The 27063-nt window shown below is 36.9% G+C and overlaps 1 protein-coding gene across 1 annotated transcript; it reads right to left on the bottom strand.

Annotated features, from left to right (window-relative positions):
- Window positions 1-6618: 6618 nt before the first annotated feature.
- LOC143576329 (ammonium transporter 1 member 2-like) lies at window positions 6619-23827 on the bottom strand. Its single transcript, XM_077060442.1, has 2 exons — window positions 23074-23827; window positions 6619-7886 (listed from the first exon to the last, which is right to left on the bottom strand). Exons 1-2 carry the CDS (start codon window positions 23579-23581, stop codon window positions 6847-6849), a joined length of 1548 nt encoding a protein of 515 aa, XP_076916557.1. The 5' UTR covers window positions 23582-23827; the 3' UTR covers window positions 6619-6846.
- Window positions 23828-27063: the final 3236 nt, after the last annotated feature.

The raw sequence follows: 27063 nt of genomic DNA, 5'->3' as shown, positions 1-27063 counted from the left end.
AACGAGTCAGACCAAGTCATCTCGGTACGCGATGACGTTGGTTCAACAGCGATCGCGTATCGCTGTTGACCCTATTAGAATCTTTGACCAAGTCCTATCGCGGTACGCGATGGGCTTGTCTTTTTTTCCCATCGCGTATCGTGATAGGACAAGAAAACAGAATTTTTGTTTTTAACCCTCAAGTTTGGATTTTGGCAAATCTAGTCCCTTAACTTTGTATTTTTGACATTTTGAACTCGAACTTTACATGATGTTACATTGAACACACACAAACCAAAATTTACCAACCTATGACTCAATCCCTTTACTCATACTATGTCAAACCACAAATCATGTTGTCATACCATGTCTACCCAACCTTCAAGTTTAAATACCACAATAACCATTTGAACCATCTTCAAAAAAGGTATATACAAACCATATACAAGCCCAAGCTAGCCGATTGCAACTTACCCAACCCATCAATCTCAAACAAACCCCACAATTACCAAACTCAAGTAAAACCCAGTTACACAAGATATTCTAGAACCCACTCTTTCCTCAAAAGGCACCCCAACGATTCACTTTTAAAGCCTAAGCCTCTACATACACACGCAAGCCTCATTTTCCTTACAAAAATTTTTTTAGTAATGTGTTTATAATGGCTCCTTGTACTCAAAGCTTCATCTTTTTACATAAACCGCTATTTTCAAATTAAGATTTGTGCTTGATCACAATACTTTTTTCCTTTATAAATTCTTCTCATTTAAAAGTGATATTATCATAACAACTAGACACACTTGAAGTTCAATAGCATGTCTTGCTTTCATGATTTTTCTATAATTATTTACGTGGTTCGCCATATTGCCTTACCGCAATGCTTATTACACTTATGACTCATTTTGTTACTTAAGGTAATAATACCATAATGACTTATACACACAAAGTTTCCACTCAAATGTTGTTTCAAGATTTATTCGATAACAGTTTACAAATTTTCACTATTTTATGTTACCTCAAAGTTCATTGTTCTTTTAAGGATTATATTTATGGGGATGTTTTCACAACAACCTTATATGCTTGATATTTCGGTATGAATTTTTTTTATCATGGATTATTCAATAACAATTTATGCGTTTCTTTACCTCACATTTTCACATGTCTTATTTCTTTTACAGTTTATTTTAAATAGAAGCGATATTATCATAACGATTTTAAATCCTCAAGAAATTTCGTTTAAGAATTTAACCATCAAGATTTACTTGATTACAGTTTTCGAGTTTCTGTAATTACACGATACAGCGATGCTCAATTATTATATTTCGTTTGTTGGATAGAGACAACCACTATTCGAAATTTTGTTTTGAATTTTATCTTTCGATGATTTACAATATGCGATTTATATAGTTCACCTTTATCCAAGTCTCATTACTTATGATGTTCTTTACATTTTAACAAGATATTTCTATAACAACTTTATGTACTCGAGATTTCATTTTTGTGTTTCGATTATTCAAGACCGGATCCAGATTATTCGACAACAATTTATGTGTTTATTATGCACTATTTCGAACCTCAATTTCACAACAATTTCGTTTTATTTTAAACGATATTCCTATCACACTTATATTTTTCATTTTTAACGATGTTTAATGCATTTCGTTGCATGATCTTATTTACGCAATTAACTGCCTACGCATAGTTGTCCACAAACTTTGGCGCTATTGGAAACCGTTTTTATAATCATGATTATATGAAATGTTTCACAATAGAAGTCGTATGCGCATTTTATCACATTTCTTCGATGTTTTGTTTAGTTAAACAATTGATATTTCATGTTTGATATACAGTTATGCTACCCCACAAGACCCACCTCATCCTTATGATATTTAAATCATATTTCACGCAATTATATCCTTAAGTTCTTATAACCTCAACTTCGTTTCACATATGAAACTCATCGTACGATGTTATTGTTAATTGTATGATTGTTTATCGCGACCTCAAGTTTCACTTATCGGATTTCTCGTTTCCACTTATTGAATTTTCTCATTTTCACTTATCGAGGCTCTCATTATCATGTTTCACTTATCGATTTTATTGTTAATTTAGTGCCTCGACTTATAAACACTGATATTTATCTTGATGACTTTCACTTCAAATCTCATTTCATATTGTTTACCCTAAAAAAAATTATTCGGTCTCCTTTACTTATTTAAACCGAATTGTTATTTTCACATTTGTTTACATCTTAAGATTTTAGTTGTTTCAATTATTTATCCCCATTTTTCTACTTATATAAAAGCCAACCTTAAAAATTTTGCCCCTAGTATTGGTTTGTCAATATTGGTAAAAAAATTCAACAGATTTTATCTACGTTTCTAATATTTAAAAATTTTAAAATAAATATGTCTTTTAAACCACACAATGGAACGAACCATGTGGACCATGCGACGATCTAAATAATTATGGGTGCACACCTAATTATCGAAATCCTCGTATTGGAAGCCATAATAAGTACGGTTGTGTGCGATAACTCAGACCCAAGAATGATAGCAGACTAACGGTATAAATGCAAGATGATAAAGGCATGGTGGATAAGCCGCTGGTACATCCTATATATTAGTGTCTTTATTATGTTTCTCATTTGTGGCGTTTTTCACGTCATGTAAGGATTTGACGTTATTCTTTTTGCTTAAAATTTTTCTTACCATTGTTTTACGAAAAACGACATTCATTAGTAATTACCTTTTTTCCTTAAGTTTATTTTAATTTCGGGACGAAATTTTCTAAAGTAGGGAAGATTGACATATTCGTCATTTTCGGTTTAACTTGTATTTGTTTTTGTACGATAAACCCGACCCGTTTTATCTTTCAAATTCTTTCATATAAATAAAAATAGTGGTTTTTATGTTACAAAGTTTTTTCACACTTGTTGGATCGCGAAGCGTCTCTTTTGGTACGTTAAAACGCCATTTTATGATCGAAAACGACTTAAAACGAACTTCAGGGACCCGAATCAACAATTAACGAAAGCTGGAGACCAACCCCACCTATAGGGGCACCGCGCTGCGCGGCCATAAAGGGCAGGGGTGGTCGCGCAGTGCCTAGACCCACCTGATGTATTACTAGCTCGTTTTTGTTGTTATTTATCACATGTTCGACCCTTTAAACCAATCAAAATTCTTGGAAATCTCTAAAGCAACCTTATTGATAACCCTTACACCTTATCCTTCAGAAATCAAGGCCTCACCACTCATTTGAAGCTGCTCATACTCACCAAACACTCTCAATCTAAGCTCTAAGCTCCCTCTTTCATGTTCTTGTTTGTTTAACTTGAGTCAAACAAGAACCTTTCTTTGATTCAAACTAACTCCATATAATTAAAGATTGTTATTACAATATATATATATAATATACCCTTTGTTTTCCTTCGGCTTTCACTTCTCTGGTCATGGTCGGTTGAGGTGAAATGCTTACAAAGCAAGGCTACATGGAGATTATTGAAATCCTTGTTAAACACTTTAATTTATGCTTTAATTTTGTTTAAGATTGTTTAGTTCTTAATTCTTTTAGTTTCCAAATCATTTTAATAGTTCAATGGTATTTGGGAATGTGGTTACCATCTTCGGTTTCATTCTGAGTCAAGGACCGAACCAAGATCGAACTCTCGTTTAAATGCTTTATATCTTTAAAATGATTTAATAATGTGTTACATGTAATATTTATGTATTATAATTTCTAAAGTTACTTGATGAGTTCCATGGTATTGGGTATTTGATTGTGGCAACCATCCTCGGTTTCATTCCGAGTCAAGGACCGAACCGAAACCGATCTCTCGTTTAACTCGTTATTTAATTGTTTTAAAACAAATTGTATGAAGATTTAAGTGTTTAACTTCTCTTATTTACAATTTTGTATTTGTTATTTTAATATGGATTTGTTGGACCCAAATTTGGTCACATATCAAGTCTTGGACCAACTAAACCAAACAAATCGAACTAAAATGGGTTCACTCGCTTGGAACACATCACATTTTCTTTTTAAGATCTTTTGCAAACTAATTATATATGTTTTCTTAATGTACTTGGTATGTCGGAACAAACTTGATCTTATAACAAGCTTGGACCGATAAAACAGAACTCTCGCTTAACGATGATGTTTGGAGTTTCTCCTTAATAGAGCTTCTAACATTTGTTAAGTCTTTATTTTAAACAATTTATCTTATGATATTTATCACCTTGGAATGTCGAGTTCGGACTTGACTATTTATCAAGACCATTGTTGTAAATGTCGGATTCCATGGCCTTGGAATCGGCGATTCCAAGGTCCTCGGGCATCAACCTTGCCGCCTTTTCCCAGCTCGGCCACCATTACTCGCCAAGGTCCAACTCGGTCAAAAGTCGGAGTACTCGGGATTACTCGGCCTCCAAAATTTTTTAATTTTTTAATTTTTTCTATTTTTTTTAATTTTTTAATTTTTAATAAAAAAATAAAAATAACAACAAAACATTAATTTTTGGAATTATGTTTTGTTTTTTTTCATATGAATTATGCTTATTTTGACATTAATTATGCTTATCTTAAGATATATGTAACATCCAATAATGATTTTATGTTATATTTATCATGTCCAAGTACAAGTCGAGTACTCCCTGAGTACTCCGAATACTCCCTACAAGGGGGTCGGCAGCCTAGAGAGTTTTACAACATTGATCAAGACCTGAACCGACTAACCGAACACTCGTTAAAATCCCGTTCTGGTATATCTAACAAGGGGTTGTGCATTATTGCATTAAACCAATCCCACATATTTACTTAACAAATGTTAAGTAAAACTAATGAATAGAATACCAAGACCCGATTTCGAGCAAACTTACTTTTCAAAAACCATTACTTTGATTTCTTACGTATTCACATTTTAAACCTCAAACTTTAATTATTTATCTTACTTGGTATGTTATTTTACATTAAAGCTTTTTAAGACCGTTTACTAACTCAAGACCCTCTCAATCTAGGTCTTACTCGTTGAACTTACCTTTTCGTTTTACCGCAAGCTAATCCTCCAAGTTACTAATTTCATATGAGTAATCACACTCCCCATTTTTACGCTTTTATCCTTTTGGGAATGGCATGCATACCATATTCAAAGTTACGTGTTATATGATTTCATTATCAAATCCACAATTCAACATTATGTGTTTGTACGAATATTTGTTCGATCTTTGTTTATGCCTCAATTTGATTATGTGCACGAGTGTTTATTTTTACTTTGTTGTTGGAACGCAATAAGTATGATCATACGCACCCCTAAATACTTTAGCATTGTGCTAGTAGAATATAGCATCATTCTCCGAGTATTTTGGTTATTACCATATAGAAAGGAGCCACAATTATTTACCTTACATTTACAACGGTTGTTTGCTTTTTTCGATTTACACATATGAATTGTGATTTTTGCCTTGTTATATACATACGTCTAAAACTAGTGTATTGCTCACCAACATTCGTGTTGATCAAATCTATTTTTATGCATGCTACAGGTTCATTTTTCGGTTGCTTGTGAAGATCGAAGATTCATCACTTATATCATACTTTTAGGATACTTTAACTAATTTAATGTTGATGAAATTGTTTGTATTTTGATTTGAACAAGTTGTATTTGTGATTGTTGAACTAAATAAACAAGTTGAGTAAATATTGTCACTTTATTAGTGTCATCGCGTTCTTGAGCAATCGGTTGCATCCCAGCATGTTCCGCCGCCTTTGGATAGGGTGCGACAGGAATAGTAATCGATCGATGGGGTCAGAATGTTGGAATTGGAGTGGAAGGGACAAAAATATGAATTACTGATATAATAACATTTACTACGGACGACTAGGTCAAACGGGTTATTCGTTTTACCCAATACCCATTAAAAACTACTCGATATTCGTCTTGAATTATTCTGGTCGACTCAAATTACCTTAGGTCGGACCGGTTTACTCGAATTGTTGGCTTGATAATGCATCTAACTAACATGTAGTAGAATATGTTGAAAGACAATGAGCCAAAAGGGTATGGAAGAAATGGTGTGGAATTAATGACAATATTATTTCCGGTGCACAACAAAGGAAGCTGGAGCTCCATGAAAACAATGCAATTTGAAGATCACTTTCAATTAGAAGGCAACGCAAAGGAAGCATCTTCTAGTTGAAGACTCGATAATGATGGCTACCCAAGAGCCTTGGAAAATAAAATGGAGACTCATTGTAAAGATCTGATCAATCCAGAATTAAATTGCAAGAATATAAGTTAATTACTATGAGTGGCTATGATCAAGGTTGACAATAAAGTGGCATTGACAAATAACAAGTAATTAATAAACCCATAGGTAAAACTAGTAACATCTCTCACGACATGAAACAAATTGTGGAGATCATTTAAAGGTGTAATCAAAAGGTTGGTGGGCTTGAAATAGATATGATCCAGCCCATCAAGAATGTTACATGTTCTGCTGATCCAATAATAGTAGATAATTTTTGGGTGTTTACCCGGCAACCAAGACTTGAGTATTATGTATCTTACTAAGTTGTTCGTATTCGTTGTAATGGAAAGTACGTTTTGTTGGTAAAAAAATATGAAAAACGAGATCATGATAACATAACAAATCTAATTAATATACACATGTTTACCATTAAACACAACCTTTAGATCGGGTTCATCAAGAATAAGACCAACTACATCCAGTATATCCAAATTTGAACCCTTTACAATATTTATGATCACAATATAAACCTTAAAAGGAAACTTAGTACACTTTATAACATTGTCTTGAATGATATGCAATGTGACTTAAGACACCAAAAGAAGATTTAAATAGTTGGCTACACAACATTGTTTGTTGATCCGTTGATCAGTCCTGGACTAGTACCCAATGGTTCAATCCTTCTCATTGTGAAACCCGCAGGCGGGTGCGAACTACCATCTTCATCATGATAAACATACGCGAATCCACCATGTCGAGTCATGTCCATTCCCGCCATCTCGTCTTCTCTAGAAACCCTCAACAACTTGAGTTTCTTCAAAATGTAGAACAGTGGACCCATGGTTGCACTCACCCAACCAATGATCACTAGTATTTGGATAACTTGTGCCGCGAATAGCTTCCCTCCACCGCCCATAAACAACCCATAAGGGCGTGGTCCGTATGGTTTCCCATATATCTCATTGACATATTGTTCCTTGGCAAATATCCCAGTGAATAATAACCCCCATGCACCACAACCACCATGTAACTGTGCAGCCTCTAATGGATCATCATACTTGCACTTTTCTGCTAGCTTGTTAAACCCTATTAACACCCAAGCCGCAATGAACCCACAAACGATTGCCGCCCATGGTTCAACCACCGCGCAACCAGAGGTAATGGCAGCTAAACCACCTAGCAACCCATTACAAACATCAGTCACATTCCAATGACCAACCAATAGTCGTCGGCTAAACAAAGTGGTCAGTCCGGCTGTGCACCCGGCCAATGTGGTGGTAACCGCGGTCCTTCCAATCGCACTCCATTGACCATAATAATTGTTTGACGTATCATATGGTATTAAGATTTTGAGAAAGGAACCAGGATTGAAACCATACCAGCCAAACCATAGAAGAAAAGTACCTAAAACAACTAGTGAACCACTGTGGCCTCGTAAGGCGACAGACCGGCCAGAGCGGTCGAACCTGCCGATTCTTGGGCCTTCAATTAGCGCACCCCATAGGCCAGCAATCCCGCCCACCATGTGGACAACGCCAGAGCCGGCAAAATCGATGGCTCCCGAATCAAACAAGAGGCTGCCCCTTTCCGGTTTTCTTGAGGCACTGGCCCAACCATCATAAGACCACACCCAATGTGACACTATAGGATACACAAAACCTGCAATCTTTAGAATTAACATGTTATGGCGGGTTTATTATTAACTTTATATCAACATATTATATTAATTATTGAAATACGGGAATTAGGTGAAAAGATTAAAAGAGAATCTCATCTGAAATCTAATCTTAATGTACGATCGTGTTCACATAATATACATATAGGGGTTAAGAGACGGTAACCAACAAAGAACTGAAAGTATTGACGAGAATCTAATAAAATATTTTATTTTTATCTAAATTTGTTTCCAAACGAAAAAAGAAAAAATAAAGAAAAGGAAAACAGAGAAAGTGCACCTAACGTTATTTCATTTTTTTCTTTCTAACAACATTTATAATCACCCCAATATTTAAATAAGCCTACTGATTGTTTTACTAGTCGCCCGCTATCATTATTTTAAAAGAACTATTAAAAGTGAAATTAAGAGTAAAAAAAACAAAAAAGATGTTAGACCGCTTGAAATCATACACGTGTTATATAAAACAAATCTAACAATACTAATAAACAAAAATACTAAATGCTGATGTGTCATAACCAAATTCATCATACATTTTAATCTTTAATCTTCTTAATCCAAGCTACCCATGGATTATGGGTTCCATTTATATAACCCATGGATATTAACCAGATATATTATTGACTTTAATTTAATTAATGTAATTTACGTTTACCATCACAATCCAGTTAGGGTTTTAGCATCTCGATCTTCTCTTGTGTTCACTCTACGATTTCATCCGTCTAACGATTCACCAGGTAACGATTAGTATTATCTAATTTAATGGTATCATCTACTTTCTTTTAATGATTGAATCTAGGTTTTCAATTAGATTCAGTATCAAATTTATTGATTCAGTTTTGTCAATTTATTGATTCGTATCATATAATATAGATTCATATTATCGATTTTAATGATATCATCTTTCTTATTTTTTCAGTTTATTGATTTTTAGTTCTTCATCAATAATCACGGATTCACGACTGATTCTTATTCCATTCTCACAAAAGTCATTGGATTGTCTTTCTTGCTCTATAATCTGAAATGGCTGTCATAGTTATCCAGATAATCTTCCTATAAAATTGTTAATCATCAGATGATTTTCGTTTATTTCATTTGGTTCTGATTTTGATTGATTAAATGTTTGATGTTTGATTTCGAAAATGTATGCATAGTTAATATCTATCAATTTATGATAGTTTTTCAAAATTATATGTGATGGTTTTTATTATTTTTAGGTCTAATTGGAATCGATTTATCATATTATAAGTGATAAAGAATGTTTGATTGAGCTTTGTTTGTCTGATTTAAGTTGGTTTTTGTGACAACTGCCCAATCCGACCCGACCCAGGTACCCGTTTTCGAATCCGATTCTTTTTATGGTTTAAAATTTGATTATTAATCTTTGTAAATTTAACATTTAATAAATTATATATATATATATTTATATTACTTACTAATATTAATAGTAATTCCTTCCCGCCCTTTTCTCTTTCTTGTCGCCGTCCCGCCCCTTTGCTTAACCCTTGAGCCTTGAACCCCTTTTTCTCTTAACTCTTTGCTTATCCTTTGGTTCTTCCCGCCTAAGGATGTCTGCGCAGCTCCACGCGCCAGACTCCTTACAAGGAAGCCTGCGTGAAGACCAGTTGTTCCTGCGATTCGCGAGGCGAACTGTTCTCGCAGCGCGCTAAGAACGGTAGTTCTTCCCGCGACGCGCTAAGAATTGTAGTTCTTCTCGCAGCGTGCTAAGAACGGTAGTTCTTCCCGCGACGCGCTAAGAATGGTAGTTCTTCCCGCGACGCGCTTAGGATTTTAGTTCTTCCCGCGACGCGCTAAGAATTGTAGTTCTTCCCGCGGCGCGCTAAGAATGGTGGTTCTTCCCGCGGCGCGCTAAGGATTTTAGTTCTTCCCGCGGCGCGCTGTGGACTGTTCTCTGTCTGCCTTCGCCCTCGCGCGTGCGCTCGAATCTTCTCGCGCTAGACCTTAAGTCTTTTCTCCTGTTAGCCTGTATTCTTTTGTGATATCTTATCTTTTGTTGAGCACTTTAGGTCAGTTCCAACATCTGTCCGAAAAGCCACTTTCGGCGCAGCATGCGCACCAATCCTATTGGTTGACAGAAAAAGTGACTGACATAATCTTTTGAAATCTTCTTTTGCATGCCTTGAACAGTGTTTTCTCTGACTCCTCCCATGCTTTATTCTGTAACCTGTCAGCCCTTTTTCCTGTTCCCCTGCAGCTGCCGGCATATCTTTCCATATCTTTTGCTTTTGTTTTCTTATGCTTTTAAATATCTTTTGCTTGATTTAATATGATCTTTTCCTCTTTTCTAGGGATTGTGTTCCTTAGGGTTTGCCTATAAATATAGCTATTTTCTTAACACTACACACACTACACTTAAACACTCCCCATATCTCTCTCCCTTTGCTCTCTGCCCTAATTCCTCAGCCGCCTCCACTCTCTTTGCCTCCGTCTTCTCTTCTGTTCTGCCCAGATCTCGGTAATTATAAATATATATTTTGTTTTTGTTTAACTAATCGATACTTAAGAAATAAAAACCAATCGTTAAACCAATAACCTCTTATTTATAGGTTAACTTGTGCTTATTTAAAAGTTGGTTCTTGCATTATCTTTCAACGCACCGTTTACATGTGAGTAATCTCGTACCTAATCCCTTTTTATTTTTAATGTTTTGGGATGTTCATGTGTTCGTACAAACTTGAGTCTTAAACTTGTTTATAAACTTTTGTCGCGCAAAACCCCATGTGTTATGGACGTAGACTTGGCTGTTTATTTGTATGTGTGGATCATCAACCGTCTTGTCGGCCTATTCCGCAGTTTTCATGGATCCATTAGATGAACACGGGAGAACTATCGTTTATGATTTCTCTTTTGTTTACACTTGCACAGTTTTCTTGTTTTTGTGCTCATTTGGGAGCACGGATTGAACTATGAGCTATGATCTAAGGCTTGATCACAATCTGATTACACCCTTGTTGAACACCAGTTATACACATGATGCGCGCAGATATTGTTATCTATTTATATCTATTAAACTTGATTTCTCACCGACACGCAAGTGTTGACGTTTTATTTTAACGCATGTTCAGGTTTGCTGTAGCTGTTTCTGGAAGCTCGATGACACATAGGATGTTTTCTTTTCTTTTGGGCCTAGTTTAAAATGTAACAAGACAAGTTTATGTTATTTGAATATTTTAAGTTATGATATGAATCGTTACTTTATGTCATGTTCTGCGCGTGCGCAAGGAAATGTATTTATTAAATATTGACACCCAAATAGTGTCGCGAGTAATGAAACAATACGTGGCGCCCCGATGTATAATCCGCCATCGGTCGGGGTGTTACAGATTGGTATCAGAGCTCCGTGACTTTAGGATAGGTGGTTAGACGTAACGACCTAGAATACCTAAGAGTCCCTTCTCGCGCATGAGAAATATCACATGTTTGCGCGCTAATTATTATTTACTCGATATTTATAAAATATGCTGGTGCTTACGCAGCACATGATTTCATGTTTTATTCGCGATCTTTCGATTTTTATTAAATTTCAATTTATTTCCTTACATATTCGTTTGTTGTGGGGATTGAAAATCCGAGAAGTCATGGTGGTACATGAATAGTTGATTTTCAATTACCATTAACTTTATGTTTTAAATTGAAGATTTGAAAAGTCATGGTGATACATGAATGGTCAACCTTCAATGCCCATTTCCTCGATATTTTAAATTGAAGATTTGAAAAGTCATGGTGATACATGAATTGTCAACCTTCAATGCTCGTTTACTCGATATTTTAAATTGAGAATTCGGAAAGTCATGGTGATGCATGAATGGTCGATTTTCAATTCGAATTCATTACCTGTATTAAGTTTGCATTTAAATTCATATTTTACTTCAAAATTTGATAGCATTTAACTTCGCGAAACAAGCTTTACAACGATATAACTTTGCGCTAAAACGATTTCCTATACCAAGATATTAACGAAAATTAAAACTTTTATAGAATGCCTCCGCTATCAGCTCGTTATCAGAGGAGAGAAGCCTCTCGCAGGCGTAGACAGCAACGTTCCCAGGAAATGGCCGCCGCGATAGCCCAAGCCTTAAACCAAACTAATACCAACCCCTCCGGATACAATATTAAATCCTTCAATGCGGGTAACCCTCCGAAATTCACCGGACTTGAAGGAGCCACCGTAATGCTCCAGTGGCTCGAGAAAATTGAAAACACTTTCCTCCATACCCAATGCCCTCCAGACCGACGAACCTTATACGCCTCAAGTGTCCTAGGATCAAGGGCGCTTACTTGGTGGAACGGAGTAGCTCATGCGCGTGGCGCAGAGGCTGCTTCTAGCATGCTCTGGGAGGAATTCAAGGAAATCTTGACGCGAGAGTTCTGCCCTCCCAACGAAGTAAAGCGCTTGGAGGAAGAGTTTTGGAACCTGAAACAGTTCAGTGGCGAAGCGCGCGAGTACGCGACGCGCTTCCATGAACTAAGTTTGCTTGTCCCACACCTAGTTACCCCTTCCCGCCGAGCCATCAGAAGTTCCTTGGGGGTCTCCCCATGGAAATCCAAGATTCTGTATGGGCCAGGAACCCATTAACCCTCTCTGACGCCATCGAGTTGGCCGCTGTGCTCAGCGACAACCATGTCAGGGCAGGAACTCTGTTCCTGCGGGGAGCTGAGAAGACCAAACCCACCAAGACTGTCCCAGAACCAACAGAAACCAAACCAGAACCCTCAAACCGTAATAACCTTAAGCGCAGGCGCAAAGCCTATGCGCTTACCAACCCGCCCATTGTCCAGCAACCCACCTACCAACCTCCAGTTTACGCGCCTAACCCACTGTCGACCTACCCAACACCTCCTGTAGTCCACAACTATGCCTTAACCAATCCAGCACTCCCTGCCCCGCCAACTAAGAAACCCTACACAGGAAACCAACCCTTTTGTCCAACCTGTAGACTTCACCACCCACCTCAAGTCCCGTGCCGACAATGTAACTGATGTGGCCGTACTGGTCACACTGCTGAGAACTGTAGAGTCCTTCCCTCCAACCCAATTGCGCAAACACCACCAACTTACCTGCTAAACCCACAACCAACATACCCTAATCCACGACCCAGGTCGTGCTACAACTGCGGTGACCCCAGTCATTTCCGGAACGCATGCCCGAGACTACAAGTTCAGATTACGCAAGCGAACCCAGTTAACCAAATTTCGAACCAAGTGACGCGCGGACGAGCTTTTAATATAACCGCGCACCAAGCGCAAGCGAATAATGACGTGGTTAATGGTACATTTTTACTTAACGGACAATATGCATCTATAATTTTTGATACTGGCGCCGATAGAAGTTTTATTTCTCGCGCATTTGAGCAGAAACTTGCGCGACCGCGCATAAACTTAAACGAAAACTTTTCAGTTGAATTGGCTAATGGTGAAACTATTTTAATAAACTCCGTAATCAAAGATTGCACGCTTAACCTTAACGAAAACGATTTTCTAATCGACCTCATTCCTATGCCGCTTGGAAGCTTTGATGTTATTATTGGAATGGACTGGCTCTCGCAAAATCGCGCCGAAGTTATTTGCGCCAAAAAGATGATTCGCATTCCTCGAGAAAATGGTGAAAATCTTCATATCTACGGCGAGAAACCATCTAACGGTCTTAAACTGATGTCATGCACTGAAGCCCGAAGACTTTTGCGGAAGAAATATGTTGCATTCTTAGCCCATGTGGTCAAACCCGATGAAGGAAGGAAGAAACTTTCTGAAACCCCCATCGTGCGTGACTTTCCTGAAGTCTTTCCCGATGATCTTTCTGGTTTACCTCCTGCTCGGGAAGTCGAGTTTCGTGTTGATCTTGTCCCTGGCGCATCCCCCGTAGCCAAATCTACTTATCGTCTTGCACCCGCTGAAATGCAAGAATTAGCAAGTCAACTTCAAGAGTTGACCGCTAAAGGATTCATTCGCCCTAGCTCTTCGCCCTGGGGTGCTCCGGTGTTGTTCGTTAAAAAGAAAGATGGTACGTTTCGCATGTGTATTGATTACCGCAAGCTGAACAAGCTCACCATTAAGAACCGGTATCCCTTACCGCGTATTGACGACCTCTTTGATCAACTCCAAGGTGCCTCTTGTTTCTCCAAGATCGATCTCCGTTCTGGCTATCACCAGTTGCGTATCCGCGAAGAGGATATTCCCAAGACTGCTTTTCGAACCCGCTATGGCCATTTTGAATTCTTGGTCATGTCCTTCGGTTTAACCAACGCACCCGCCGTTTTCATGGATCTAATGAATCGGGTGTGTAGGCCTTTCTTGGATAAATTCGTGATCGTGTTTATCGATGATGTTCTGGTGTATTCTAAAACCAAGGCCGAGCATGAGCAACATCTTCGGTTGGTGTTGCAAAAGCTTCAAACCGAGCAACTCTTTGCCAAACTCTCCAAGTGTGAGTTTTGGTCGGATGAAGTACAGTTTCTTGGTCATGTTGTAAACAAGATGGGTATTCATGTCGACCCATCCAAAATTGAAGCAATCAAGAACTGGATTACGCCATCCACTCCTACCGAAATCCGTTCCTTTTTGGGCTTAGCTGGTTACTACCGGCGATTTATTTCGAACTTCTCAAAGATCGCTTTGCCTTTAACAGCTTTAACGCACAAAGGCAAACCGTATATTTGGGGCTCGAAGCAAGAAGAATCCTTTCTGAAGCTCAAGCAATTGTTGTGCGAAGCTCCTGTTCTAGCGTTACCTGAGGGTAATGATGATTTTGTCGTGTATTGTGATGCCTCCAACCAAGGTCTCGGTTGTGTACTTATGCAACGAGGCAAGGTTATCGCTTACGCGTCAAGGCAACTCAAAATTCACGAAAAGAATTATACGACTCACGATCTCGAACTTGGTGCAGTTGTATTTGCCTTGAAAATCTGGAGACACTACCTCTATGGGACTAAGTGTATCATTTACACAGACCACAAAAGCCTTCAGCATATTTTTGATCAAAAGGAACTTAACATGAGACAACGCCGATGGAACGAACTCATCAGCTATTACGATTGTGAGATCCGGTATCATCCTGGTAAGGCTAATGTGGTAGCCGATGCGCTCAGCCGAAAACCCAGCCAACTTAACTGTATCTTGCCGCGCACGCAGCTTCACTTCGCGCCGATTCAAAGCAATCTTGAATCACGCATTCGTGACGCGCAGCGCGCATCCATCAGCAATGGCAACCTTCGCGCCGAGTTAGCGTGTGGCGCGGAAGCGCATTTTGTCCCTAATCTGAGCGGAATTCTCTGCTATCTCAATCGCATCTGGATCCCCAACGATGAGAATCTTCGCTCTGTCATACTGAGTGAAGCGCACAAATCTCGGTATTCAGTTCATCCTGGTGCTGACAAAATGTACAAAGATTTGCGCCTTTCTTTTTGGTGGCCTGGTATGAAAAAGGATATTGCTGTGTTCGTATCTAAATGCCTAACTTGTTCTAAGGTAAAAGCTGAACATCAACGCCCATCTGGTTTGCTCGAACAACCTGAAATTCCTACGTGGAAATGGGAAAGTATAGCAATGGACTTTATCACCAAGTTACCCTTGACCGCAAGCAAACATGATAGCATTTGGGTAATAGTGGATCGATTGACCAAGTCTGCCCATTTTCTGCCCATTCGTGAAACCTACCGTGTTGAACAACTTGCGCATCTTTATGTCAAGGAAATTGTCTGCCGTCATGGTACTCCTTTGAGCATCATATCCGATCGCGATAGCCGTTTTATATCTCGCTTTTGGAAATCTCTCCAATCTGCGTTAGGAACTCGTTTGGACATGAGTACTGCATATCATCCTCAGACTGACGGACAGTCTGAGCGAACCATCCAAACCCTTGAGGATATGCTTCGATCTTGTGTTCTTGATTTTGGAGGTAATTGGGATTCACACCTACCTCTGGTCGAGTTCTCTTATAATAACAGCTATCATTCCAGCATCGGTATGGCCCCATTTGAAGCACTTTACGGTCGAAAGTGCCGTTCACCAATTTGTTGGAACGAAGTGGGTGAAGTTCAAATCACAGGACCCGAACTAGTTCAAGAGACAACCGATAAAATCGCCAAGATCCGTGATCATCTGCTGACTGCCAGAAGCCGACAGAAGAGTTACGCAGATCGCAGGCGGAAGCCTCTCGAATTTCTAGTTGGTAATCTTGTTCTCCTCAAAGTGTCGCCCTGGAAGGGTGTTGTCCGCTTTGGGAAGAAAGGTAAGCTTGCGCCTCGTTATGTTGGTCCATTCAAGATTCTCGCGCGTGTGGGAAAAGTTGCCTACAAACTAGACCTGCCGCCCGCGCTCAGCAATGTGCATCCAACTTTCCATGTATCCAATCTCAAGAAATGTTTAGCTGACGAGAACCTCTACATACCACTTGATGAAGTTCAAGTTGATGAGTCTATGCATTTCGTTGAGAAGCCTGTTGAGATTATGGATCGCGAGGTAAAGCAAACCAAGCGCAGTCGCATCCCTATTGTTAAAGTTCGTTGGCAGTCCAAGCGCGGAGCCGAGTTCACTTGGGAAAGGGAAGATCAGATGAAGATCAAGTACCCGCACCTTTTCTCTGCGCAACCTACTTCGAGTTAAATTTCGGGACGAAATTTCTTAAAGTAGGGGAGACTGTGACAACTGCCAATCCGACCCGACCCAGGTACCCGTTTTCGAATCCGATTCTTTTTATGGTTTAAAATTTGATTATTAATCTTTGTAAATTTAACATTTAATAAATTATATATATATATTTTTATATTACTTACTAATATTAATAGTAATTCCTTCCCGCCCTTTTCTCTTTCTTGTCGCCGTCCCGCCCCTTTGCTTAACCCTTGAGCCTTGAACCCCTTTTTCTCTTAACTCTTTGCTTATCCTTTGGTTCTTCCCGCCTAAGGATGTCTGCGCAGCTCCACGCGCCAGACTCCTTACAAGGAAGCCTGCGTGAAGACCAGTTGTTCCTGCGATTCGCGAGGCGAACTGTTCTCGCAGCGCGCTAAGAACGGTAGTTCTTCCCGCGACGCACTAAGAATTGTAGTTCTTCCCGCAGCGCGCTAAGAACGGTAGTTCTTCCCGCGACGCGCTAAGAATGGTAGTTCTTCCCGCGACGCGCTAAGGATTTTAGTTCTTCCCGCGACGCGCTAAGAATTGTAGTTCTTCCCGCGGCGCGCTAAGAATGGTGGTTCTTCCCGCGGCGCACTAAGGATTTTAGTTCTTCCCGCGGCGCGCTGTGGACTGTTATCTGTCTGCCTTCGCCCTCGCGCGTGCGCTCGAATCTTCTCGCGCTAGACCTTAAGTCTTTTCTCCTGTTAGCCTGTATTCTTTTGTGATATCTTATCTTTTGTTGAGCACTTTAGGTCAGTTCCAACATCTGTCCGAAAAGCCACTTTCGGCGCAGCATGCGCACCAATCCTATTGGTTGACAGAAAAAGTGACTGACATAATCTTTTGAAATCTTCTTTTGCATGCCTTGAACAGTGTTTTCTCTGACTCCTCCCATGCTTTATTCTGTAACCCGTCAGCCCTTTTTCCTGTTCCCCTGCAGCTGCCGGCATATCTTTCCATATCTTTTGCTTTTGTTTTCTTATGCTTTTAAATATCTTTTGCTTGATTTAATATGATCTTTTCCTCTTTTCTAGGGATTGTGTTCCCTAGGGTTTGCCTATAAATATAGCTATTTTCTTAACACTACACACACTACACTTAAACACTCCCCATATCTCTCTCCCTTTGCTCTCTGCCCTAATTCCTCAGCCGCCTCCACTCTCTTTGCCTCCGTCTTCTCTTCTGTTCTGCCCAGATCTCGGTAATTATAAATATATATTTTGTTTTTGTTTAACTAATCGATACTTAAGAAATAAAAACCAATCGTTAAACCAATAACCTCTTATTTATAGGTTAACTTGTGCTTATTTAAAAGTTGGTTCTTGCATTATCTTTCAACGCACCGTTTACATGTGAGTAATCTCGTACCTAATCCCTTTTTATTTTTAATGTTTTGGGATGTTCATGTGTTCGTACAAACTTGAGTCTTAAACTTGTTTATAAACTTTTGTCGCGCAAAACCCCATGTGTTATGGACGTAGACTTGGCTGTTTATTTGTATGTGTGGATCATCAACCGTCTTGTCGGCCTATTCCGCAGTTTTCATGGATCCATTAGATGAACACGGGAGAACTATCGTTTATGATTTCTCTTTTGTTTACACTTGCACAGTTTTCTTGTTTTTGTGCTCATTTGGGAGCACGGATTGAACTATGAGCTATGATCTAAGGCTTGATCACAATCTGATTACACCCTTGTTGAACACCAGTTATACACATGATGCGCGCAGATATTGTTATCTATTTATATCTATTAAACTTGATTTCTCACCGACACGCAAGTGTTGACGTTTTATTTTAACGCATGTTCAGGTTTGCTGTAGCTGTTTCTGGAAGCTCGAGGACACATAGGATGTTTTCTTTTCTTTTGGGCCTAGTTTAAAATGTAACAAGACAAGTTTATGTTATTTGAATATTTTAAGTTATGATATGAATCGTTACTTTATGTCATGTTCTGCGCGTGCGCAAGGAAATGTATTTATTAAATATTGACACCCAAATAGTGTCGCGAGTAATGAAACAATACGTGGCGCCCCGATGTATAATCCGCCATCGGTCGGGGTGTTACAGTTTTCATCAGATATGTACAACTAATGAAGATTGTTTGAACATAATAAACTTTGAGGATTACTTGACCCTATTCATATGTATTGATTAGTTTTGTTATTATAAACTTCGGTTTTAATTAAGTGGAAACATTAATGAAAGAATTTCATATGCATTGCCATGCATTAGTGATTTACAGTTAGCAAAAAAAGTTCAAGCCTAATTAAGATGCAATCCATGTGAATAAGCATATCTGAATCAAAAAGACTTACTAGAGTCCTTATTTTTTCTTTTTAACAAAAATGCATTATTTGATTGGAATACATGCAAATGTTCCCGCACTTGATGTGAAACCAATCCCCATATATATATATATAATGTTACAAAATAATTACTTTCATACAAAATGCCTTGATGTGTTATGTTCTAAAGGACAATGATATGGATTTTAGTCAAATAAACAATACAAATAATTAAAAAAAAATATAATTCTTTCTTATTTAAATTTAGGATCTTGGAGGATGATTGTTTCACATGGTAGAGATGTTGCCATCAGAAGAGGTGTGCTCTTTGCAACAGAAGTACAACGTTTTATTATATACAGTCCTTATTCCACAGTATCAATTGTTTTGACAAATCTTATGATTCCTTAAGGAGCTTGAATATAAAATTAAAAGTTAAGAAAAAAAAAAAGATTCAGTGTAGGTTTTATATTTTAATACATGAATCATATGTTTACTGCATTTAGGAACCTTTTTTGTAGTTTTTATTTTTAAAGTGATTTTTATGATTTTGATTAGATACATGGTTAATAGTAAAAGGTTTGTGTATCAGACAGTGAATGGTTTGTGTAAAAGGTTTGTGATTTATATGGTTTTGATTAGATACATGTTGATTGGATACATGGTTAATAGTAAAAGGTTTATTGATAAGAAGAATGGTTTGTGTAACGGAACAAGGTTAATAGTAAAATCTCTTGGTAGTCGGGTTATAGAGGTAGAGGCTGTATCAGGCAGTGAAATTGACAAACGTCATACTATACACAGAGTTACTTTGACTCCGACTGATAAAAAGTTTCCTTGCAATTTCAACAGAAGACAATTTCCGCTTTCTTTATGTTTTGCTATGACGATTAACAAGAGCCAAGGGCAATCTCTTTCTAAGGTTGGTTTGTTTCTCCGATGTCCTGTTTTTTTCCCACGGGCAATTATATGTTGCAATTATATGTTGCATTATCCAGAGTAACCAAAAGGCGTGGTCTTAAACTTTTGATATTGGATGATGAAGGGAATACTTGTGATAAAACCACGAATGTTATATATAAATAGATTTTCTCAAATTTGTAAATTTAAGACTCTAAACTGGTTATTGTTTGTAATATGCATATAATTTATTTTTCCCTTTAATTTTGTATCTTTATTCAAATAACAAACTTTATTAGTTTTTATCATTTGAAAATTCCCGTGTATTACACGGGATCAAAAGCTAGTAAGATACTATATTTTCAAAACTTATGGAAAATAATGGGAAAATTCCCAAAATAAGAGTTTATGAATACATTTTTCAGGTTTTAGGTGTCATTTCCAACAAATTCCCAAAATAGGTAATATAAACTAGTCGTGACGAATAGTTTATGATTACCCACGAGTAGTTTGTATAACCAATTAAAACTTGTCACGTGTCTCTAAACTAACCGTAACGACAAGTTTCACTAATCATCTACTCGTAAAGATTAAATAAGTTTAAAGCCTTGTAATCAACATGCACGAGTAAATAAGAAATCATTTAGTCGCGACAAGTAGATTCAATAACTTTACGAGTCACGAGTAGTTTATCAAACTAACTGCGACAATGCGTTTGAATACCAAAGGTACCGAACCCGTTAGTTTACCTGGTAAACATTACGCATACGAGTAGTTTATATGTAGTTAACTCGTCTTTACTAGTTTACTTTGTTTACAATCCTCATACGAGTACTTTATTAGTAATTAACTCGTTTTGATAAGTTTACATGATTTACATTACCCATACGAGTAGTTTATAGGTTGTTAACTTGTCGTGTCTTATTTACCTTATTTACATTCCAATACGAGTAGCTAATAGTAACTAACTCGTCTTGGCTAGTTTAACGTAACAACCTAGTCGTCTTATTACTTTATAGTCTAAACTAGTCATTACAATGTTGTTTTGAAGTTGTTGGGTTTATATAAACGTCATGTTCTTGTTGTTTTGAACCTGCACATCAATGGAGGAGGAAATTGATAATATTATAGTTTGTTATGATGTAAAGTGGGAAGAAACAAAAGGAGCTATTGAGTATGTTCTGTTTGATTGTGGGCGGCAAGGTGTATCTCTATCTTTGAGGTTCGGTTATTGTGAGTTTATAGATATTGTTACTAGTCGTTTTAAAATAGGTCATGTTCAACGATTATTTTGTAAATTCTGTAATTACTCATATCTGGTGGATATACACGACAACTATGGCATGACGCTTTTTTCTAAAACGTGCTAAATGAAGACCAAATGAAGTCGTTTATATCTACGTTGTTGAGGATGACAATGGAGACATTGCAAAACACAGTTTGATGTAGAATAAGTTACTTACAAACGAAAATGAAACGGGGAAATTGGTGGGGTTTGTTCCGGACTTGAATATACCTTTGTCATCAAATGAATATGAATAATTAAGGTAAACTTATCAGTTGGAGTTAATTACTAGCAAAGACGAGTTAGTTACTAATTAACTACCCGTATTAAAATGTAAATAAGGTAAATAAGACACGACGAGTTAACTACCTATAAACTACTTGTATGGGTAATGTAAATCATGTAAACTTATCTGAACGAGTTAATTACTAATAAATTACTCGTATGAGGAATGTAAACAAAGTAAACTAGTCAAGACGAGTTAACTACATATAAACTACTCGTATGCGTAATGTTTACTAGGTAAACTAACCGGTTCGATACATTTGGTAATCAAACGCATCGTTGCGGTTCGTTTGATAAACTACTCGTGACTCGTAAAGTTATTGAATCTACTTGTCGCGACTAAATGATTTCGTATTTACTCGTGTGTGTTGATTTCGAGGCTTTAAACTTATTTAATCTTTACGAGTAGATGATTAGTGAAACTGGTCGTTACGATTAGTTTATAGACACGCGGCAAGTTTTAGTTCGTTACACAAACTACTCGTGGGTAATCATAAACTATTCGTCTCGACTAGTTTATAATACATATTTTGTGAATTTGTTGAAAATGACACCTAAAACCTGAAAAACGTATTCATAAACGCTTATTTTAGGAATTTTCTCGGAAATAATACAGTTTCTCACACCAATCAAAAAACACTGGTTCACAGATATTCTTTTTTATTGCATCTTATCATATGATTTTTGTTTTTCTATTTTTGTTTTTTTGGAAAAAAGGAGATATCGAATTTATTAAAAATTACATTTTTTTATTTAAGTGTTTTTAACAAATACCACATATATTATATTATTTATATGTCTGTTAAAAGATGAATTTTAATAATCAAGTTAGAGTTCATTAGTTGATAATATTAACAATATTTAATAACAATGTAACTTGTAATACTTCTACATTTAACTTTGTTATCAATCAGAATCCTTGTCCCACTAGTATACTAATCATTTGATTCTCAGTCCATTTTGCTTATGAATACAATACTTTAACACCCGGGAATGACTCGGGGTGGTTTAGCCTCTTATAGTTATTATTTTCATCTTCAATTCTTCAGTTTTCGGATTAGTCATTTCCAACAACTTTTCCTATAAAATTGTTATAAAAGTGTGTTTTTGAAAAATTTATCCAACGTTCCTACACAACTATTTTATTTTATTTTATTTTAACTACAACTTTCTAACAATATAATAATATATATAACACAAATATTTATACCTATAATGTTTTCCAACAGTTTTCCAAAAAAAGATAATAAACATAATTGATAAATGTGCTTTTAGTTGGAATTTTATTGGATATCTAGTTAGTTACAATTTTCTAACGAACAATCGTATTGCTACTATTTTGTTGCAATAATATAGCAAAATCAAGGGTATTTTTGTTTTTTATAAATGCATCTGAAAGTTGTTGGAATTATTTATGTTGTATGAATCTTGTAGAAATATTTTGTAAAACAAATTGAATTGTTTTTATAGCAGTGAATTAAACATCAAATGTAAGTTCATAATAATTATACTAGTGGAATTATCCTAGTTCACATAAGTTCGAAGTTTCAAATATTAGTTACATTATCATCATGTACTATTATCGATCTGTTTTAACTCTTAACAATAGCTTCAACTATTAAAATTCGTTTTTTATTTACTAAACTGCGCAAAAAAAAGTGAAGATTCGTACACCTTTTTCTTTAACCTAAACTAATGCAAAAGAGTCACGTTTTTTTTTTCTTATTTTTTGCAATAAAACTAAATCCAAGATAATAGAAGATAATAAGCAAAAAAAGGTGACCTGTTAAGAAGGAGGAGTAAATAAGGTAAGCCACAAACTGAGTCCTCTCAGCAATGGAGCCACTAGTGATACCGGCAGCCGCGATAGCAAATGCCCACTGGTACAGAAAGGAACTATAGTCAAAATCATCATTTGGGATATTTTTCAGGCCGAAGTGGTGTTTTCCAATGAAACCATTTGAGGGTACACCAAAGGCAAAAGCAAAGCCAAATATGTAATAAGACAAGCCTCCGGCTGCAGCATCCAAAACATTGGTGAGCATGATGTTCATGGTGTTCTTAGCTCGTACGGACCCCGCACAAAGCATTGCGAACCCAAGCTGCATGGCGAACACAAGGTATGCTGAAAAGAGGAGGTAAGTGTTGTCAATGGCATATGAGATGTTGGTAAAATTGTGACTGGTGTCTGTGAAGCGTGTGCATATGTAGTCGGCTGCCATGGTGGCGTTGGCGGTGGAACCGAGGAGAGTGGTTAGTTGTTCCACCGAGCACTCCAAGAGAGATGCCATGGCTAAGGGTGGTTGATGGTGAGGTTGTGGTTATAAGTGTGGTGTGGTTTTAAAGAGTGAATGTAGATGCTTAGTCATGGGATGGTGGACTATACAAGTCAACGCACCCTACCCATTGTGGAAACTAATTACGTCCACAACAATGTGATGATGCTTGAGGACCGCTAAAATTGGGAGTTCAAAGATAAAAGGCACGTAGAGCAATTGTATAGAGTGACTTTTTGGCACATGCAACATTTGGATGGTATATAAATCACTTCCCCATTTTTTTACTTTGTCTAATATTAATTATTAATAGTCACACTTTTATTTTATTATGTATTATTCTAGTGTACAGTCAATAGAGTCTCGCAAACTTAACAATCATTTTCCATGATTTCACTAACCAGTAAGGTACATTTTAATATTTCATCCACGATAATTCATGCTAGCGAAATCGAAGAGATATTAACTGTAAACTTATGATAATTATTGAACATAAGATTTAATGTTTGAAGCGTCATTGTTTAAATTGTCAGTATTGATTATTATCCGTCGATGAATAGTTCGTTTTATTGAAATCCACTTTGACGTTTTATCATAATGAAACAACAGATCGAGATCAGGGAACATGAAGATAATTAAGTACCAAAAAGTACACCAACTCTTTTGCCAATTGCCATCCTATAAAAGTGGATCGTACATTTGGTTGAGAAGATAAAGGCATGGGTCCCTTTGAGCACCATGGGAGTGTTCATCACCATCTAAAATGTCAGCTAAAAAGTGTAAGGAAGTGAACGGCACTCGTGAGTGTCACATTCAATTCATTGTGACACTTAATGCACTCACAAGCCATATCGGAAGTAGATAATCGTACGTATCGATTGGAGCAATCCCTCATCTAACATTTCAAATTCTTCAATTATTCCTTTCTTAAAAATACAACCACCACTTTCTTACATAAACTTGTATATACAATATCATCACCAAACAAACATTAATGATAATGTTCATACTTGTTTTATTAATAGAAAACTAGTGTGCGCTCATATTTGCTTATGATGTTTCCATGTGTTTAAAGGTGCACATCAATCATAGATTACCACAATGCATGGGCGTTATTAAGCGAATCAAAGCTTTCATGTACATGTAAACTTTTGTTTCTTTTCATAGAAGTTTGGGTAAAATTAGCAATACCGTTTAATAGGCATGGGGTTAAAGGGTGGTACAGTTTGATCTTAAAGGATGGCTTAAAGGAGAACACATGTAAGGACTAAAAAGAAAATATTGGCATGCAAGTATAAATATTTCTTTTACTTTTAGTATTTTATTTTGTTTCTAAATAGTCCTACTTTTTATTTGCTACTTGCCTAAAGGTTATACTCAAACATATGGAGTTGACTATTCATAAACATTCTCTCCATTTGCTAAGATGGGTACAATCAAGGTTCTTTTCTCTATTGCCACCAATAAAGAATGGCCTCTCCATCAATTTGATGTGAAGAACGTCTTCCTACACGGAGAACTAAAAGAAGAAGTATACATGGAAGCACCTCAGGGAGTTACGGAGAAACTCAAAGAACGAGAAGTTTGTCAGTTGAAGAAATCTCTTTACGAGCTAAATCAATCTCCGCAAGCTTGGTTTGAAAGATTCACATGTGCGATGTAGAAATATGGGTTTAAGCAGATGACTCATATCACACATTGTTCCTCAAATGAAGAAACGGTCTCACAACATGTCTAATCATATACCTAGATGACATGATTCTTACTGGTGATGACAAGGAGGAATTGGAACGCATTAAAAGTAACTTGTTTGTAGAACTTGAAATGAAGGACTTCAGAAGGTTGAAGTTCTTTCTTGTAATTGAGGTATTGAGGTAAAAAAAAGGAATCTTTGTCTGTCAAATAAAGTATGTTCTGGATCGTCTAGTAGAGACAGATACGATAGATTGTAAACCATTAGAAACCCTAATGATGGTGAATTATAAACTTCACATGGAGTTTGACGCAGAGTTGGTAGATAAAGAACGATACCAACGATTGTTGGGGAAATTAATATATCTTTCAAATATTCAAATTGATATTGCATATGTTGTAAGCATTGTAAGTCGGTTTATGCATCAACCTCAAACTTCTCACATGGAAGTTGTTCTAAGAATAACTCATATCTCAAAGGAACAACTCGCCATAGAGTTCTGTTTGAACCGAATGGCTATTTAGAAATTCAAGCATATACTAATGTTGATTGGGCTGGAGATGTTGGGGACTGAATCACACCCCGACCGGTGGCGGAATTCTGTGGCGTAACTTATAGCACTACGTGAATATCGACCTTCCACCACACATGTGTCTGGGCGATTTGCCACACCTCGGCTTAAATGTGTGGCTAAAAGGTCTTTGACCATGTTTGAAAACCTTCTAGAATGTTTTGGCAACACATATTATTCTTCACGTGACCATTCTATACCTAGTCAGGTACTTTTCGCCACACTTTGAAAAACCGTGACAAAAACTAGCCACATTATAAAAACGTGTGGCGAAATGTGACCTACTGTCATAGTTTGTTTGATCTTTGATACATGTGACCAAAATCACATGCATTAGCCACAAACTGTGACATTTAATTAGCCACATGTTTGAATAGTGTGGCCAAATTTGACAAACGGCTACTGTATTGATAAGAGATGTGTCTAAAAGGTAAAAGATATAGCCACTTATATTACGTTGTTTGACCTAATGTCACATTTTCTAGTCACATTTTTAATAAAGTGGCAAAATATGACGAACAACCATGGTATTTATTAGTTTTGTGGCTAAAATGCTTAAAATATATGGCCACTTACACGACGTTGTGTGATCAAAGAGTAGTTTACTTTTATTTTTCATAAGTTTTTTATTGTCACGGATACACTTATTATGTGTGGCTATAAGTTATAAATGGTCACAATAAAATATTTTTAAGTGTGTCCAAATGTAATTAATGGCCACTTATACGAGGTTGTGTGACCAAAGAGTATCTTAGTTTTGCTTTTTATAAGTTTTTTATTGTCACGGATACACTTATTATGTGTGGCTATAAGTTATAAATTGTCACACTTAAAGGATGTTTTAGTGTGTCCAAATGTAAATAATGGTCACTTATACGACGTTGTGTGACTAAAGAGTATCTTAGTTTTGTTTTTTATAACTTTTTTATTGTCTCGGATACACTTATTATGTGTGGCTATAAGTGAGAAATTGTCACACTTAAATATTTCTAAGTATGTCCAAATGTAATTAATGGCCACTTATATGAGGTTGTTTGACCAAAGAATATCTTAGTTTTATTTTTTCTATGTTTTTTATTGTCACGGATACACTTATTCTGTGTGGCTATAAGTGATAAATGGTCACACTAGAATATTTTTAAGAGTGTCCAATCGTAATTAATGGCAACACGTTGATTTGACGAGTGGCGACGTCATCATTGCCTTTACAGTTTCTTGTGCCGCCAATTTCAA

Source organism: Bidens hawaiensis, unplaced genomic scaffold (genome assembly GCF_021521415.1).
Source record: "Bidens hawaiensis isolate Kalapana, Puna unplaced genomic scaffold, B.hawaiensis_p1.1 tig00001440_1, whole genome shotgun sequence".
Classification (NCBI taxonomy): domain Eukaryota; kingdom Viridiplantae; phylum Streptophyta; class Magnoliopsida; order Asterales; family Asteraceae; genus Bidens; species Bidens hawaiensis.
This window is presented reverse-complemented; position numbering and strand designations above follow the sequence as displayed.